Source organism: Eptatretus burgeri, chromosome 16 (assembly GCF_056783735.1).
Source record: "Eptatretus burgeri isolate ZD-2024b chromosome 16, Ebu_testis_v1, whole genome shotgun sequence".
In the NCBI taxonomy this organism is placed as follows: domain Eukaryota; kingdom Metazoa; phylum Chordata; class Myxini; order Myxiniformes; family Myxinidae; genus Eptatretus; species Eptatretus burgeri.
Window position 1 is genome coordinate 24,513,345 of NC_140976.1, and position 18,731 is coordinate 24,532,075.

The window sequence follows — 18,731 nt, forward strand, 5'->3', positions numbered from 1 at the left end:
GTTCGAATATAATGGGAATTAAAAAAACACTTTTTGAAGGGTGGGTTGCAGTAGCAGTGATAGTTACGATTCTTTTGAAGCTGAAATTCAGGACCAAACAATGCTGTTCAGAGGAGAACACACATCATCAGTGAACCGTCATGCTGCCTGTAATATGATTCAGACACCAACCATATTAAATTTCAAAGAATTATACAAAATTCAGTTGTATATGTAAGCTTAATTGTGTGCAGTCATCTACATTCTATGGGAGGAGGCAGGGTATATTGGTAGAGAATGTTGGAAGAGAAGTCGTTTGCGTAGATGCAAATATCCATGTACATGTACAGGCAGGTAAGAGGACCACTGTATGGTGAAATCAGGTTGTGAATGACAAGGTGGAGATGTGGCAAATGCTAAAAGTAACAGCAGGGAGAAGCTTCTTGAAAACCAAACAAGATTGGAGAAAGTTCGATCGAGGTCAGGGTAGAGGGGAGGGGAGGGTGAATGGAACAAAGGACGAGTACAGTACATAATTTGAACTCCAACAACAGCAAAATACCTCGAAAAATAGAACCACTCGAGGTGTGACATACCATGATGATATTTAGTTCAAAGTGGTAACAGTTGGAAAGTTTATGAGTTGGTGGGGGGAGTGGGGGGGTGCTGGGCACAGCTACCACCCATTGCTTGATCTATCAACTCGCAGGTGCTAAACCTAGACTGCCAGACTACAAACAAAAATACAAGGTCATTGGTGGCGAGAGGTTCAACAAAGGGTCCTTTAACGCATTAGCAACAGGCAGGACGTGCCTGGGCAGGGCAGTGAGGTTTACAGTCAATTTCGCAACTACGCCCACCAATTTGCAACATGAACACCAAAACATACAACACTACACTGGCACAAATGTTGAGAAACTAATGGGTATATTAAATATCATTCTTTGAAATCTGTTTTGTTCATCGAATCAACACTGAAAATATAAGTAGGCCTATACATACAGCACTCGTATAGCCTTGCCTCAAAAGTTTTGTAATGCAAGCTCCATCAGTGTTAAGCCTGTACATTGAATGGAACAATTTTGGAAACTATGAGATTAAAAAAATTGGAATAGGGTTCTTTGCGATACTCAACCGGTCGCACTCCCAAACCTCCCCCAACCCCTCCTCCTGACCTACCGCCCTCTGTTTGGTGTTTTTCCAACACACTCTGGACGCTGCCAGCAGTGACGGAGTTGCTAATAAAAGCAGGCCTCATGCTTCTTGCTTACGTAGCATCTTCTAGAAAATTCTGCGACCCTTTTATAAGAGCACAGCGGGAGTGGAGTCAGGAGATAACGACAGGCGGGCTGTGTCGCAAAGTGAGAGGTTGTGTTTGGAGAGACATCTCGCATTGGTGAACCAACTTCGTTGCCATGGCCAACAAAGGACCAGCTGTAGGAATCGACCTGGGCACAACGTACTCGTGCGTGGGAATCTTCCAGCATGGAAAGGTGGAGATCATTGCGAACGACCAGGGTAATCGCACTACTCCCAGCTACGTGGCCTTCAACGACTCGGAGCGGCTCATTGGAGACGCGGCCAAGAACCAGGTAGCCATGAACCCGTCGAACACGGTGTTTGATGCTAAACGTCTAATTGGTCGTCGCTTTGATGACCCAGTGGTTCAGTTAGACATGAAGCTGTGGCCCTTCAGAGTAATCAATGACAGTGGACGCCCGAAGGTACACGTTGAATACAAAGCTGAGATGAAAGGATTTTATGCTGAGGAAATCTCCTCCATGGTGCTTACTAAAATGAAGGAAACTGCTGAGGCTTACCTGGGTAAGACTATCACAAATGTGGTGATCACCGTGCCAGCATACTTCAATGATTCCCAGCGGCAAGCCACTAAGGACGCGGGAACCATCGCGGGCCTCAATGTGCTTCGGATCATCAATGAACCGACCGCCGCAGCCATCGCGTACGGGCTCGACAAGAAGGGTCGTGGAGAACGCAACGTGTTGATCTTCGACCTGGGTGGTGGTACGTTTGACGTATCAATCCTCACAATCGAGGATGGCATCTTTGAAGTGAAGTCCACAGCAGGTGACACCCATTTGGGCGGCGAGGACTTCGATAACCGCATGGTGGCACACTTCATCGAGGAGTTCAAGCGCAAGCACCGCAAGGACATCAGCAGTAACAAACGCGCGGTGAGGCGGTTGCGCACCGCATGTGAGCGTGCCAAGCGTACCCTCTCATCATCCACTCAGGCAAGTATTGAGATTGATTCACTGTACGAGGGGATCGACTTCTACACCTCGATCACACGAGCACGCTTTGAGGAACTGAACGCAGACCTGTTTCGAGGGACTCTGGAGCCGGTGGAGAAATCTTTACGTGATGCGAAGATGGACAAAGCACAGATGCATGAGATTGTCCTTGTTGGTGGCTCGACTCGCATCCCCAAAATACAGAAACTCCTGCAGAACTTCTTCAATGGCAAGGAGCTCAACAAGAGCATCAACCCCGACGAAGCGGTTGCTTACGGTGCTGCAGTACAGGCAGCCATTCTGTGTGGGGACACCTCTGAGAACGTGCAGGACCTGTTGCTCTTGGATGTCGCACCTCTATCACTGGGGATTGAGACCGCAGGTGGAGTTATGACTGCACTGATCAAGCGCAACACCACCATCCCAACAAAGCAGACGCAGACATTCACCACATACTCAGATAATCAGCCTGGCGTGCTTATACAAGTATATGAAGGTGAACGAGCCATGACTAAAGACAATAATCTACTTGGGAAATTTGAGCTGTCTGGCATCCCACCTGCACCACGTGGTGTCCCACAGATTGAGGTCACTTTCGATATCGATGCCAATGGCATCCTGAATGTTTCTGCTGTGGATAAGAGCACCGGACGAGAGAACAAGATTACCATAACAAATGACAAGGGTCGGTTGAGCAAAGAAGAGATTGATCGCATGGTGAATGAAGCAGAACGCTACAAGGTAGATGATGAACAACAGCGTGATAAGGTGATGGCCAAGAACTCTCTTGAGTCATACTGCTTCCATGTGAAGTCTGCTATTGAGGATGACAAGGTGAAGGATAAATTGAGTGAAGATGAGCGAAAGACTGTTGCAAATAAATGCCAAGAAGTCCTCTCATGGCTCGATCGTAACCAAACGGCTGAGAAGGAAGAGTTTGAACACCAGCAAAAGGAGCTCGAGAAGGTGTGCAACCCGATTATGACAAAGATGTACCAGGGTTCAGGTGGTGCTCCCGGTGGCATGCCAGGAGGTTTTCCAGGACATGGCGCACCAGGTGGAGGTGCTGGTTCTTCCTCTGGCCCAACCATTGAGGAGGTGGATTAAATCGTTTTCATGTGAATGAGGAACAATGGATAACATGATACCATTTGAAATGAACCGTGTTTGCAAATTGTTTGTTTCACGTGCATTTTCATTAGATATTCCATTAATATTTGTATTTTTGTTAAATGAAAATGAAGTCGTCAAATAGGTTTAGAGCGCTAAATGAAATGTTGACCTGCCTTTGCACCTTTAGTCGTCATATTAAAGAAGAAAAGATGCACTTTTAGTTTGTCAAGTGGTAAAGTTTTGTAACAATCCTATTGACATTTAGGATGCAATAAATGTGACCTTCTAACTACAAGTGGACTTTCTTCATATTATATTTTACTTTATTTTTTTTTTGTTAAGGTTATATTTCCCATATATATGGGCAGTTTAAACTCCTATCCACCAACAAGCCCCTCATATGTTGGACGATATGTTGGATGGGTGAGAAGAACAAGCTAGTTAAAATTGGTTATGGTCTGGATGCAGATTCGGCCTATCAGTGGGATACCAAACATAAACTGTTCAGCTTGTCGGAGGAGGTATGCGCTCCGCCGAGTGCCGTTCTAGTTACTTTTGCACTTTTCATTCACAGTGTTTACCTTTCACGTTGTGGCTGCACCCTATAAATTGGCTGATTCCCTTGACATGGTTGGCCACAATAAAGCACTTCACATCGATACGAGATCAAGTTGTTTATGAATTTAAAAAAGGGACTTCAAATGCAGCAAGGCCCTTTTACTACAACTTTTTCAACGGCCCCAAATAAATCCCACCTGAAATGTGGATCAGCCGGGGGAAAGTTTTTAGCCCGAGTCTTTCAAGACCTAGCTTGCCAGGCTCGATGCTCGACTGGAGGAGATTTGGGTGGGAATCTATAATCTGTTCAAGGCCCCGGTGACAACTCGCTCACTCTTTGCGAAATACACCATGGGATCTTTGATGTCCACAAACGATCAGTGTAAGCAGACGGAACATTCGGCTTAACGTCCCTCCAATGGACGCACACATGGATGCTTTGTACTGCTTGCCCCACACCAGTGACAGTTTATCGAGCTGGGTCGAGATTCAAACCCAGACTAGACAGCTCAAAGGTGATATACATAACTCTAACCTTTCCTGCCAGTCCATGATGAATAGCTTGGGGGGACTGGGCCTTTTACATAATAAAGAAGGCATTTACGAGGGGATCTCAAAAAATGTTTAAGATATTGAGGGGTAGAGATAAAAACAGATGCTGGGACCTTTTTTTTCTAAAACAAATTTTTTACAAAGATAGATAGTAACAGGACCATGGGGCATCATTTGAGATTAAAAGGCAGAGTTAGTTGAGTAGCAAGGCAAGGGTACTTCACACATGAGTTATTAATGTGTTGAATAGCCTGCCTTGGATGGTGGCAGCAAAAGAGATAGTGAGTGTGTGATTTCAAATGGAATTGGCTCAGTACCTTAAAGAAATGGCAATATAGGGGAACACACACATCCAAAAATTAGAGGCAAATTGGGAATGGATGGGTGGGATATAGAGGCGCTATGTGCATACTGTGTTGTTTGGGTATTCTGAAATGTTTGATTTTCTTAGGTGTGACTCCTCATCAAGCCTGAACGTGTTGGCTGCATTAAGTAACCCCCCCCCCAACTTCCTCCCTCCACCCCGCAAAATATGCCTCACCGACGTCATGAACAGTGGTGTCTTGTCTGTTGTGGACCTCCTCATCTAATCCTCCCCCACTTTAACCATCCCCACCCTGTCCTCCTTTCATCCTCAACTCATTTCCTTTCTGTCCCACCCTTCACCCCCACCTCCAACACATGGCACACCGATGTGTGAGAGAACTGCCTGAGAAACAAGAGGATCGAGTTGGCACAGGCGAGATGTGTCAATGGCCTTCTCCTGTGTTTGAAAGACATTGTGACCAGATGTTAAATTTTTATCTTTCGTTTTCATTTCTATGGTGTACGAGGTGCCGTGAATTTCCATTCAAGTACCTGGTTTTATCTAAAGCCTGTTCAGTCAAATATCCTGCTGCAACAACCAGTTGGATATTTGTCACAAATATCCCAGCAATCAAGTCAATCAATTTTGCTTCAAACTGCCACTTCAACCCATAGCACAAAATTGTGACATTAACTCGTGATGAAGGAATTGCTAATGCCAACCATTCACCGAGATGTACCTTTTAAACTAGCTAATTGCTAATGCCAACCATTCACCGAGATGTACCTTTTTAACAAGCTAATTGCTAATGCCAACCATTTACTGAGATGTACCTTTTTAACAAGCTAATTGCTAATGCCAACCATTTACCGAGATGTACCTTTTTAACAAGCTAATTGCTAATGCCAACCATTTACTGAGATGTACCTTTTAAACAAGCTAATTGCTAATGCCAACCATTTACTGAGATGTACCTTTTAAACAAGATAATTGCTAATGCCAACCATTCACCGAGATGTACCTTTTTAACAAGCTAATTGCTAATGCCAACCATTTACCGAGATGTACCTTTTTAACAAGCTAATTGCTAATGCCAACCATTTACCGAGATGTACCTTTTTAACAAGCTAATTGCTAATGCCAACCATTTACTGAGATGTACCTTTTAAACAAGCTAATTGCTAATGCCAACCATTCACCGAGATGTACCTTTTTAACAAGCTAATTGCTAATGCCAACCATTCACCGAGATGTACCTTTTTAACAAGCTAATTGCTAATGCCAACCATTTACCGAGATGTACCTTTTAAACAAGCTAATTGCTAATGCCAACCATTCACCGAGATGTACCTTTTTAACAAGCTAATTGCTAATGCCAACCATTTACTGAGATGTACCTTTTTAACAAGCTAATTGCTAATGCCAACCATTCACCGAGATGTACCTTTTTAACAAGCTAATTGCTAATGCCAACCATTTACCGAGATGTACCTTTTTAACAAGCTAATTGCTAATGCCAACCATTTACCGAGATGTACCTTTTTAACAAGCTAATTGCTAATGCCAACCATTTACTGAGATGTACCTTTTAAACAAGCTAATTGCTAATGCCAACCATTCACCGAGATGTACCTTTTTAACAAGCTAATTGCTAATGCCAACCATTCACCGAGATGTACCTTTTTAACAAGCTAATTGCTAATGCCAACCATTTACCGAGATGTACCTTTTAAACAAGCTAATTGCTAATGCCAACCATTCACCGAGATGTACCTTTTTAACAAGCTAATTGCTAATGCCAACCATTTACCGAGATGTACCTTTTTAACAAGCTAATTGCTAATGCCAACCATTTACCGAGATGTACCTTTTAAACAAGCTAATTGCTAATGCCAACCATTTACTGAGATGTACCTTTTAAACAAGCTAATTGCTAATGCCAACCATTTACTGAGATGTACCTTTTAAACAAGCTAAATGCTAATGCCAACCATTTACTGAGATGTACCTTTTTAACAAGCTAAATGCTAATGCCAACCATTTACTGAGATGTACCTTTTTAACAAGCTAATTGCTAATGCCAACCATTTACCGAGATGTACTTTTTTAACAAGCTAATTGCTAATGCCAACCATTTACTGAGATGTACCTTTTAAACAAGCTAATTGCTAATGCCAACCATTTACTGAGATGTACCTTTTAAACAAGCTAATTGCTAATGCCAACCATTCACCGAGATGTACCTTTTTAACAAGCTAATTGCTAATGCCAACCATTTACTGAGATGTACCTTTTAAACAAGCTAATTGCTAATGCCAACCATTTACCGAGATGTACCTTTTTAACAAGCTAATTGCTAATGCCAACCATTTACTGAGATGTACCTTTTAAACAAGCTAATTGCTAATGCCAACCATTTACCGAGATGTACCTTTTTAACAAGCTAATTGCTAATGCCAACCATTTACTGAGATGTATCTTTTAAACAAGCTAATTGCTAATGCCAACCATTCACCAAGATGTACCTTTTTAACAAGCTAATTGCTAATGCCAACCATTTACTGAGATGTACCTTTTAAACAAGCTAATTGCTAATGCCAACCATTTACCGAGATGTACCTTTTTAACAAGCTAATTGCTAATGCCAACCATTTACTGAGATGTACCTTTTAAACAAGCTAATTGCTAATGCCAACCATTCACCGAGATGTACCTTTTAAACAAGCTAATTGCTAATGCCAACCATTTACCGAGATGTACCTTTTAAACAAGCTAATTGCTAATGCCAACCATTCACCGAGATGTACCTTTTTAACAAGCTAATTGCTAATGCCAACCATTTACCGAGATGTACCTTTTTAACAAGCTAATTGCTAATGCCAACCATTTACTGAGATGTACCTTTTAAATAAGCTAATTGCTAATGCCAACCATTTACCGAGATGTACCTTTTTAACAAGCTAATTGCTAATGCCAACCATTTACCGAGATGTACCTTTTAAACAAGCTAATTGCTAATGCCAACCATTCACCGAGATGTACCTTTTTAACAAGCTAATTGCTAATGCCAACCATTTACCGAGATGTACCTTTTTAACAAGCTAATTGCTAATGCCAACCATTTACTGAGATGTACCTTTTAAATAAGCTAATTGCTAATGCCAACCATTCACCGAGATGTACCTTTTTAACAAGCTAATTGCTAATGCCAACCATTTACTGAGATGTACCTTTTAAACAAGCTAATTGCTAATGCCAACCATTCACCGAGATGTACCTTTTAAACAAGCTAATTGCTAATGCCAACCATTTACCGAGATGTACCTTTTAAACAAGCTAATTGCTAATGCCAACCATTCACCGAGATGTACCTTTTTAACAAGCTAATTGCTAATGCCAACCATTTACCGAGATGTACCTTTTTAACAAGCTAATTGCTAATGCCAACCATTTACTGAGATGTACCTTTTAAATAAGCTAATTGCTAATGCCAACCATTTACCGAGATGTACCTTTTTAACAAGCTAATTGCTAATGCCAACCATTTACCGAGATGTACCTTTTAAACAAGCTAATTGCTAATGCCAACCATTCACCGAGATGTACCTTTTTAACAAGCTAATTGCTAATGCCAACCATTTACCGAGATGTACCTTTTTAACAAGCTAATTGCTAATGCCAACCATTTACTGAGATGTACCTTTTAAATAAGCTAATTGCTAATGCCAACCATTCACCGAGATGTACCTTTTTAACAAGCTAATTGCTAATGCCAACCATTTACTGAGATGTACCTTTTTAACAAGCTAATTGCTAATGCCAACCATTTACTGAGATGTACCTTTTTAACAAGCTAATTGCTAATGCCAACCATTTACTGAGATGTACCTTTTTAACAAGGTACACATTAAAAATAAAGACTGCACACACTATCGAGTTCATAGAACACCTTCCTCCACGCTGTCTTCAGAAAAAAGGACATGGGCTTAGCCTACAAGTAGCAAATTTGATTGGTCGTGAGGACGTAAAATGCCGTAATGTTTTGTCCAAGTACTGCTAAATGGAAGGGCTTTGAAAGTGCTCCAAAGCGATTTGTGTTTTACAGTGTTCAAGTATGTAGTTCAATTTATTGGACAAACCATGATCTTTCTTGGGTAAACCACATTTCAAAGTTGGCCTCCAAAGACAGCTGCCAACTGGGCAGCCTCCATCGTGCAAAGTTCTTCCTTGGCACACCTAAATTCCTATCCAACGACAAGCCCTTCATCTGCAGCTTGATGGAGTACTGCTCTCCTTCTGGGCTGGCTCCCCTGCCTCACATTTTAACGTTGAGGAAACCAAGGCCTTTAAGATTATTGGAATCTCCCACAATGAAGCTGAGTATATGGGCCTATCACTTCACCATCACAGACAGGTCGGTGGTCTCTCTGTCTTCAACCGCCTCCTTTCTGGTCTTGCACCCTCTACTCTTTCCGTGCTTTGGCCCCTCCAGGTTTCTGCAGGGCTCACACGGTCCACCATCAACTCCCTTTTGGTGAAACTACCTAAATCCAGGAGCACTGCTCATCTCCACTCATTTATTCCTCTTTTTTGCCCAACTGTCGAATCAACTTCCACATCCTCTTCAATCTCATTCTTCCCTCTTGGTCTTCAAGACAGCTGTTCACCACCATCTCAGATTGTCCACAACCCAAAACCATGTTCTTTTCTACCCCCGTTAACCCCCTCCCCCACCCCCAATCACTCCTTCCAATTTTACTGTTTCCCCTCCTTGGAGTTTCCTGCTGTATCCATCTTGTCCACCCTATGCATGTGTATTTTGCATCCTGTTTTTGTCCGTTACATCCTGTTCCATTCAGTGTTCTAGCTCTTCCATGAGCCTCAACCATGTAGAAAAAAATATGTAGATACATCTATAATAGTAAATGTGTGTGTGTTTCCTCCATAACTCAAAAACCATGCAACTTCACGGTCTGAAGCTTTGCGTGCATACTAAGGGAACTCCACAGGAGCGCAGGAATGAAAACTGGGTATACGTGTAAATTTAAACACTCCTTTTGAGGATAATCAATGGGGTGGTCATCATGCAAAACCAAAAAAAAAAAGGCTTACCCTTGGTCAGCCCACTTTCACCTCGCAGGGGTCTCAAGCCACCATTTTGTTGCGGCCTGCTCAACAATGCCTTGACTTGGAACAGGCCACAGCGGTTTCTTAACGATAAAGCGATCAAAAGATATTTTTTCACTTTCCTCGCTCATATTATATATTATCGAATGCCTGATCTTCATGCCTATGAATCACTGCATACATCACTTTTGTAAGTGCTATAGTTTTCAAATTAAAAGCTTGGAGCAATTTTACACATTGTACGATGCGATTTTCCATGATGACCTCTCGTAGACTAATTAAAGTATTAATCGAAATCTGTGTCTGGATTTGAGGATCAGAACTCGTAGACTAAATTAGCATCAAAATATGGAGTGAAATCTGAAAATTTAAAGAAATTAGCGATTCCTTTAACTTAGCATATTTATTGAAGCAAGGCTGTGATCTCTTCTTGTCCATATTTACACAAGAAAATACAAATCCGTAATTAATTAGTTGGGAGGCCGGAGAAATCCCCGAGAGTTTTTTTTTTCTTACTTCTTCTTTGAGAAGTTATTATGTGCAAGTACACTTGAAGTTATGTACATGTACACTTTGAAATGTACACGTCCACTTTCATACACCCAACATCACCTTTGAGTTTATGTACATTTTAAAAACTAAAACAACACATTGAAAACTCAACAAGGTATATTTTCATTACAACAAAAATAGTCATGATTCTGTCCTTTTGTATGTACTACATACTGTAGAGATGTCCAGGGGTGTGTTCATTTTCCAAGCATCATCATAATACTAATGCTTGCTAAGCCGTATCAACACTTGCCATGAGCCGTTCCTTATCAACAGTTTTGAATGGAGTGCTTGCCTGAATACATAAGCCACTTGGCGAATGCTCTACAAGAAACTTGATAACTGAACACTCCCCATTTTCATTACATGGCAACGAGGATAAACATCTAGACCGTGACTTACTTTGGCCATATTGATGAATTTGTCCCTCTGGAGGCAGATTTTGACATGACACGTGGCAAGTTAGAAGCGACAAATTATTTATTTTCCCAAATGTGGTTCAAAATGCTTTATTCACTGGCAGACACAAAATACACCAGAGTAATGATGAGGTTCCAAGTGAGACAACTTCAAACTCGGTGATTGTGGTGACACAATGTTAAATATGTAATGATCCATGTAAGAATGTCCTTTTTTGCTTTTATGAGCAGGAGGAGGGCAGGGGAGGGAAGGACAGAGAGTTGGGGTTTGGAGAGAGTCTTGGCACCACATTGAAAAACATGCAACATTGTCTATCAGTACCTTAATAGCCGGTGCCTTGGTCAGCTACATACCGTAGGTCTTGGTCCATCGGACAAGAATCGGACAAGAAATAAGAAGAAATCCAAATACAAATGAGGTCAAAAGGTCAAGGTCATCTGACCTTCAGTGGTTCCCTTATCGAAGATAAGATCCTGTTCTGAAGCTCTGTAAGGATAAACAAAATGTCAAACACTGTGATGAAATGTGATAGAAAAATGTGACCTAACAGCTCCACCTACATTATTACATCATTATAATACTTGTACCAAGTTTGATTTAAATCCCTTCAGCTGTACTCAAGTATAACATTTTTACCTGACATGACCTCCGACCTCTTGATGCCAAAATCTAATCAGTTCAACTTTACATCACTACACATACTTGCATCAAGTTTGGTTAAAATCCAATCACTGCTTCACAAGTCAGCGTGATAACAGAATTTTATTGACCTAACATAACCTCTGACCTTTGACCTCACCTCTTGACTCCAAAACCTAAACAATTCATTTTTGCATTGTCATAATGCTGGTACCAAGTTTGACTAAGATCCCCTCAGCCATCCTTAAGTTATCACGGTACTGAAAACCTATCACAGACGACCGGAAGTATGTACAGATGGACGGAAGGACGCACGGACTGACAACCTGAAAATATAATGGCTCTGGAGACTTAGTCGGCGGAGGCATTAAAAACAAACAAACAAAAGATAACAAAAATCCAGAGCAGCAAAAACTCCCCAACATCAAGAAGCACGATGAGAAGCAGACAGCAGCATTGAATGCTTCCAGAGCAAATGAAACTCCTCAACAGCAAGAAGCAAGACCAGAAGCAAACGCAGCAGCAATGGCTGCCTTCCTGTCCCTGTGATTTCCTAATCATTGTGTTGTACTTCAGTCGGTTGTCCATACAATCTGGTACAGGATGACATAGGTCAAGCCTATGATCCCCATGGGGTTAAATATCATGGCAAGGTCAGCTTTAGTCTCATTTCCTATTATCTTATCGAAGTGATAGGTCTTATTTGCGCTCTACCATCTGTCCCTCTTTCTCTTTACTCCCCCCACCTCTTCCTCCTCCTCTCTCTTCCCTCTCCCCCCCCTTTTCTTTCCCTCCCGCTCTTCTATCCCTCCCCCTTCTATCCCCCCCCTCTCCCCCTTTTTATCTCCCCCCCTCTCCTCTCTCAGTATTCCCGGCAGTGAAGCGACAGGTGTTATTTTGTCGTTATGAAATAAAATAATGTTAGAGGTCGTAGAAAATGTTTTTCCAGAAATTTACCAGTTCATGTAGCTTCTTTTACATAACCTTATTTGACACCTTGCATAAGTTATTCATGCTTGTTGTTTGTTTCCTTTATAATGTCCATAAAACAGTAAGTTTCCTGTTTGGAATGATTTTCAAATGTTTGGAATGATTTGTTTGACTGCAGGACAGGCAGACTTTAAATAAATTATCTCACGCCTTCTGCACATGCGTGATCGGGACAAATTCAGTCAAAGTACTGCTAAACTACAGGTTGATCTTCCGATTCATGTTGCAGTTTGTGTTCAAAATATAACATTCAATTGAAATTAAATTGTTCCTCGATCATAAACTGACATTTGTAGACGGAAGGACAGACAGACAGAAGTGAATCAATTGCTTAACTACTCCGCTTCGCGTGCATCGTTTAACAAGACAAGAAATGTACTGAGTGCATGATACTCAGATTTTATGGGGAAAAGGAGAAGTGGACGAATATTCTTGTTCATGCGACCCCCATTGATGTGCTTTATTTTGACTTTAAATAAAAATAGGGGCAATACCCCTGGGCGCTCACCTGGTAGCAGCTGGATAAGAAAATCAGCAAACCACTGGTAGGCATGACCCACAAAATATGTCATAAAGAAGAAAGTAAATACCTATGCATTTTTTTTTTGAGCTGTGAACAAACTTTGGTACATCACGGCTGATAAAGGTTGTGGTCAAATTTCATCAGAATTGTGTGTGTAGTTTCTGAGAGGAGAGCAAATACCTATTTTGGGGGGAAATCCCCATCCCCACCCCACCCCCATAAAACCCTTTAAACCCAACTTTTCCTAATGGCTTGAACAAACGTTGGTACATCACGTGTGATGAAGGCTGTGGTCAAGTTTCATCGAAATTGTATGCGTAGTTTCAGAGAGGTTGCTGCAAGTGTTTGTGGATGGACGGACTGATGGACAGACGGACAGACGGACGAGGCGCCATCCCACAAGCTCCCGGGAACTAAGTTCCAGGTGAGCTAAGAAGCCTTCAATACTGTTCCGCACAAACGCTTGCTGTGGAAGATAAGATCCTACGGTATGACTGTTCGCTTGTACACATGGCTGGAAGCTTCCCTCCTAAGCCAGATGCGGTGGGTGGTCTTGAGAATAGAGCATCATCAAAATGGATCAAAGTTGAAAGTGGAGAACAGCAGGTCAGTGTGTTGTGTCTGGCACTCTTTGTCATGTACATTAATGATCTTACATTGAATATGCATAACAAGACTTTTATTTATGCAGATGACGCAAAAATCTACAACCATTTCCAGAATAAATCTCAAGCAGATTTACTGCCGCGAGACTTGCTTCAAGCCGGACATTCGTCATCTGGAAGGTAGCTACCTTTTAAGCACACTAAAATACACAATTTGGTGTCTGGCTGTCTGAGTCCGATGCATTTGGTCGTTACTTATCCAATCCCAACCAAACTTGCCAAGGGGACCAAGGGTCAGATGACGGAGGTTGTAGCAACTTAATTTGCGCCCCCCTCCCCCAGGGGGTTTTCTGCCTTGGCCAAATGCTGTGTGAAGGAGTATAGATCACTTATTGTGGCATTTTGTGGGGAATTCCTACTGGAAATAAAATTTATTACAACTACAAACTGTGCATTCAATTCCATCCAATGTTCTTTTTATGCAGTTGCTCGTGTTGTTTAACACTAGAATGAAAGAAATTTGGAAGAAACCTGATGTCCTTGAGGGATTCTATGCTTATTGCATCCCCATAGTTGGCAACTATAACACTTTTTGTATACTTGAACAGTCTACCGACTTTATTGTCAGTAATAACGAAAAATACTTTAAAAAAACAAAAAAACAATACGACTCATCGAAGTTTTTGATATATTTAGACCCCCCTCACTCGCCCGACACAGCGGGGGGACAGGGTTTTGCAATCACGTGTGTGTGTGTGTGTGTGTGTGTGTGTGTGTGTGTGTGTGTGTGTGTGTGTGTGTGTGTGTGTGTGTGTGTGTGTGTGTGTGTGTGTGTGTGTGTGTGTGTGTATGTCTGTATCCTGAAATCTTAAGAACTTGCAAGTTGGGTCATTGAATTGGTTCACCAATCAATGTGAGAAGCCAGTTGATTAAAAAAAATTTTTTTTAAAACAACAAAGGGTCAAACGTCAAGGTCGCATAAAACCATCAATTTCCATCCGATTGACTTATTTTTTGAGCAGAGTTTGCATATTGGGTCACTGAAGCCTATTTCCATTGAGGTCAAAAGGTCAAGGTCATCTGACCGTCAGTTTAAATTTATTTTTTTTAGCATACCAAAGAAGAAGAAATCCAAATACAAAGTGGATGTGGATGGGCGTTGCATTGTCAGATGCTTTCGAGGTTCATGTCGTGATGAGGTTTGTGTCGACCTTTGGGCGGTTTCCTTCCATGCTGCATGAAAATCATATCCATAACCTCATTGCATTTGATTGGCAACACCCACCATTCAAAGTAAGCATCAGCAAATGACAAATGCAGTCCCATTTACAAACAGTATTGACCGACCCGTGAAACGAAGGTTGTTTCTCATTGATTTACTGACCTAGCGCAAAACATTGCACCAATGATGCCCGTGTTGGCTTAACAGTTAAAGAGGCTGGCTTAAGATCTTAGGGTCTTGAGTTTGAGCCCCTATCATACTGTTAAATAACACTAGGTGGGTTGACTCCGCTCGTCATCCTTCTAAGGTCGGTAAAATGAGTACCGGCTTACTGGGAACAGGGGGCACTGCATCAGTGGCACAGCTGTGCTCCCAGCAATGCTGCAACCAGCAGCCATATGCTGCTTATAAACTAATATTAAAGGATTAAAGGAGTTATATGCAAATAATATATATATATATATATATATATATATATATATATATATATATATATATATATATATATATGTATATATATATGTATATATATATATATATATATATATATATATATATATATATATATATATATATATATCTTCTTCTTCTTCTTCCTCTTCTTCTTCTTCTTCTTTCGGCTACTCCCGTTCGGGGTCGCCACAGCGGATCATCCGTATGATCCGCATAGTGATTTGACACATGTTTTACGCCGGATGCCCTTCCTGACGCAACCCTGGTCGCCTCTTACGACACAGGGATATGGTACACCTATTTTAACTGGGGTATACACCGGCCCAGTACACTGGTACTCATTTCGCCGACCTCGGAAGGATGACAGGCTGAGTCAACCCCCTACTTAATGTATATATATATATATATATATATATATATATATATATATATATATATATATATATATATATATACATACATACATACATACATATAATCAGGAAAACATGATTATTCTGCTTTAATTTTCCGTAAGCGTCTTAAATGTACAAATTTCGGGTTAAAATAAAAATTTCCAAAACCAGGGGAGTGACGGGGGAGAGAGAGATCATCCCATCATCCCCCTCTTCCCAGATCATCCCATCGTCCCAGATCATCCCATCGTCCCAGTTGCCTGGCTCCCTCGCACCACGGATCCTTTCCATCCTCTACCATGTTTTATGTATCGATAATTCTAGCAATCTCTGTGTGTCTGTCTGTCTGTCTGTCTGTCTGTGACCGCCGTTTCTCGACAACCGCCGGTCCGATCTCATTGAAACTTGCCAGGAATATTGCCGGGGACCCGCGGATGTGCCTTTTCGAGGTTTGATATCGATCGGACGAGTGGTTCCCAAGTTACGGCCATTTATCTCTCGACCAATGACAAGACACGGTGCTATGACATCACTAGTGACGTCACAATTAATGTTTATTTTTCATTTTTTGCACGATCGACGGTCCGATCTGATTGAAACTTGCCAGGAATATTGCGGGGCCCCGCGGATGTGCTTTTCAAGGTTTGATATTAATCGGATAAGCGGTTCCCAAGTTACAGCCATTTATCTGTCGACCAATGACAAGACACGGTGCTATGACATCACGAATGACGTCACAATTAATGTTTTGTTTTTTTTCTTTTGCACGATTAAAACTTGCCAGGAATATTGCTGGGGACCTGAGTATGTGCCTTTTCAAGGTTTATATTAATCGGACAAGCGGTTCCCAAGTTATGGCCATTTATTTACCAAACTAATGACAGGGCATGGTGCTATGACGTCACGAATGACGTCACAATCCTTCTTCTATTTCTTTTTTTTTTTGTTAGGGTTAGTACGGGCGCGTACTAGTTCTCTCAATGTTAATAACAATGCATCACCTGTCGAGTAACTGTCCAGAGCCACCTCGATTAGAAAGGCCTCTCGCCAGGCCGCAATGATCTTAAGCGAATAAAGAAAACCGCCATTCCTAAAGGTCACCCGGCATTGTCTAATACTCTCCTGAAGGAAATTTGGACGTGTCGGTGTACATGTGTACAGAACCTACACACGGGCGGTGTATCGGCTAAGAGTCGTTAGTCCGTACACCTATCGGACGTAAACAAATTATAATCACAAATTAGTCAACAGAGGGGACACAACACAAGTTTTCATCGGTTAGGGTTAGTAACGGCTGTCGCGATTTTAACGGTGAAATCAACACTTTGGTAACAAAACGGACATGGTGCAGGTTTATAAAATGGTCAACGGTTGTGACAGGATCTCTGAAGTTAGTTCATTTATAAAAGGAAGAGAACAACTCGTGAGACGTCATGAATGGAAGTTTTTTTAAACAGAGAAGGACTAAATATCAGAGAAGGAGATTCTTTAATTAAAACATCGTCACTGATGGGAATAGGGAGTCGGGGCGGCCCCAGCGGGGCCCGCAGTGGGGCAACTTGGCTAAATATAGCATAACAATTGTGCATTTTGTGAGGAAAGCACTAAATTTGGCACACTGGTAGCCTAACATATTATGAACACATTTGGATATTGGGCCATCTCAAAATTTTTGATGGTAGTGGAAAATGGCTGCCACAGCCATCAGCAGCTGAACTTGAGATGGCCCAATATCCAAATCTGTTCATAACATGATAGGCTACTAGTGTGCCAAATTTGGTGCTTTCCTCACAAAATGCACAATTGTTATGTTGTATTTAGCTAAGTTGCCCCACTACAACACTGAAGGTCTTGAAGACTATTTTAGAATCACCGCTGGAAATGCAGGCAGATTACCTTACGCTGACTGTGTCTCGGTGTGTGTATGTGTGTGTCTCGGTGTGAGTGTGTGTGTCGGTGTGAGTGTGTGTGTCTCGGTGTGAGTGTGTGTCTCGGTGTGAGTGTGTGTCTCGGTGTGAGTGTGTATGTGTCTCGGTGTGAGTGTGTATGTGTCTCGGTGTGAGTGTGTGTGTGTGTGTCGGTGTGAGTGTGTGTGTGTGTGTGTGTGTGTGTGTGACGTGTGTGTCCCTGTGTGGAAGTGTGTGTGTCTGTGTGAGTGTGTATGTGTGTGTCCCGGTGTGAGTGTGTGTGTGTCCTCGGTGTGAGTGTGTGTCGTCAGTGTGAGTGTGTGTGTGTCAAAATGGTGTGAGTGTGTGTGAGTGTGTCTCGGTGTGAGTGTGTGTGAGTGTGTCTCGGTGTGAGTGTGTGTGTGTCTCGGTGTGAGTGTGTGTGTGTGTGTCTCGGTGTGAGTGTGTGTGTGTGTGTGTCGCGGTGTGAGTGTGTGTGTGTGTGTGTGAGTGTGTGTGTGTGTGTCTCGGTGTGAGTGTGTGTGTCGGTGTGAGTGTGTGTGTGTGTCGGTGTGAGTCTCGGTGTGAGTGTGTGTGTGTGTGTGTGTGTGTGTTTGTGTTTCGGTGTGTGTGTGTGTGTGTGTCTCGGTGTGAGTGTGTGTGTGTGTGTCTCGGTGTGAGTGTGTCTATCGGTGTGAGTGTGTGTGTCTCCGTGTGAGTGTGTGTATCGATTACTCTTGAAAGTTTTAAGATACCAAACTGGATTGTTAGTCCTGCACACTTCACAATGAAGAACAGAGAGGACACACACCACAAATTTGAGGTGTGCCGTAATCCGAAAGCACACGTTTCTCCTTACCTGTGCAGCACCTGGCTGCTCGTTGCAGTACTTGGAGAGAACATCCGTCGATCAGGGACGAGATTTTAGATTTCTCATCAGGATACCCGGTACCGACACACGTGATGGCGACAAACTCATTTCAAGTGGGACCGTGAACTCTTTCAAGCAACACCAGTGAATCATGAATGCTAGCGCGTGGGACACCCGGCTTAACGTTCTGCCTCATGGCAGAGACAGAATATGGATTTGCAGCGACTTTGCAACACGCGAGTGGTATAAACTATAAAGGATTTCTTGGCCTTTCGTCATGGTCC

The 18,731-nt window shown here is 42.2% G+C and overlaps 1 protein-coding gene across 1 annotated transcript; it reads left to right on the forward strand.

Annotated features, from left to right (window-relative positions):
- Positions 1-1,200: 1,200 nt before the first annotated feature.
- LOC147010719 (heat shock cognate 71 kDa protein-like) lies at positions 1,201-3,642 on the forward strand. The gene has a single exon (XM_085859333.1). The coding sequence runs from the start codon at positions 1,395-1,397 to the stop codon at positions 3,339-3,341; it is 1,947 nt and encodes a 648-aa protein (XP_085715459.1). The 5' UTR covers positions 1,201-1,394; the 3' UTR covers positions 3,342-3,642.
- The last annotated feature ends 15,089 nt before the right edge of the window (positions 3,643-18,731 follow it).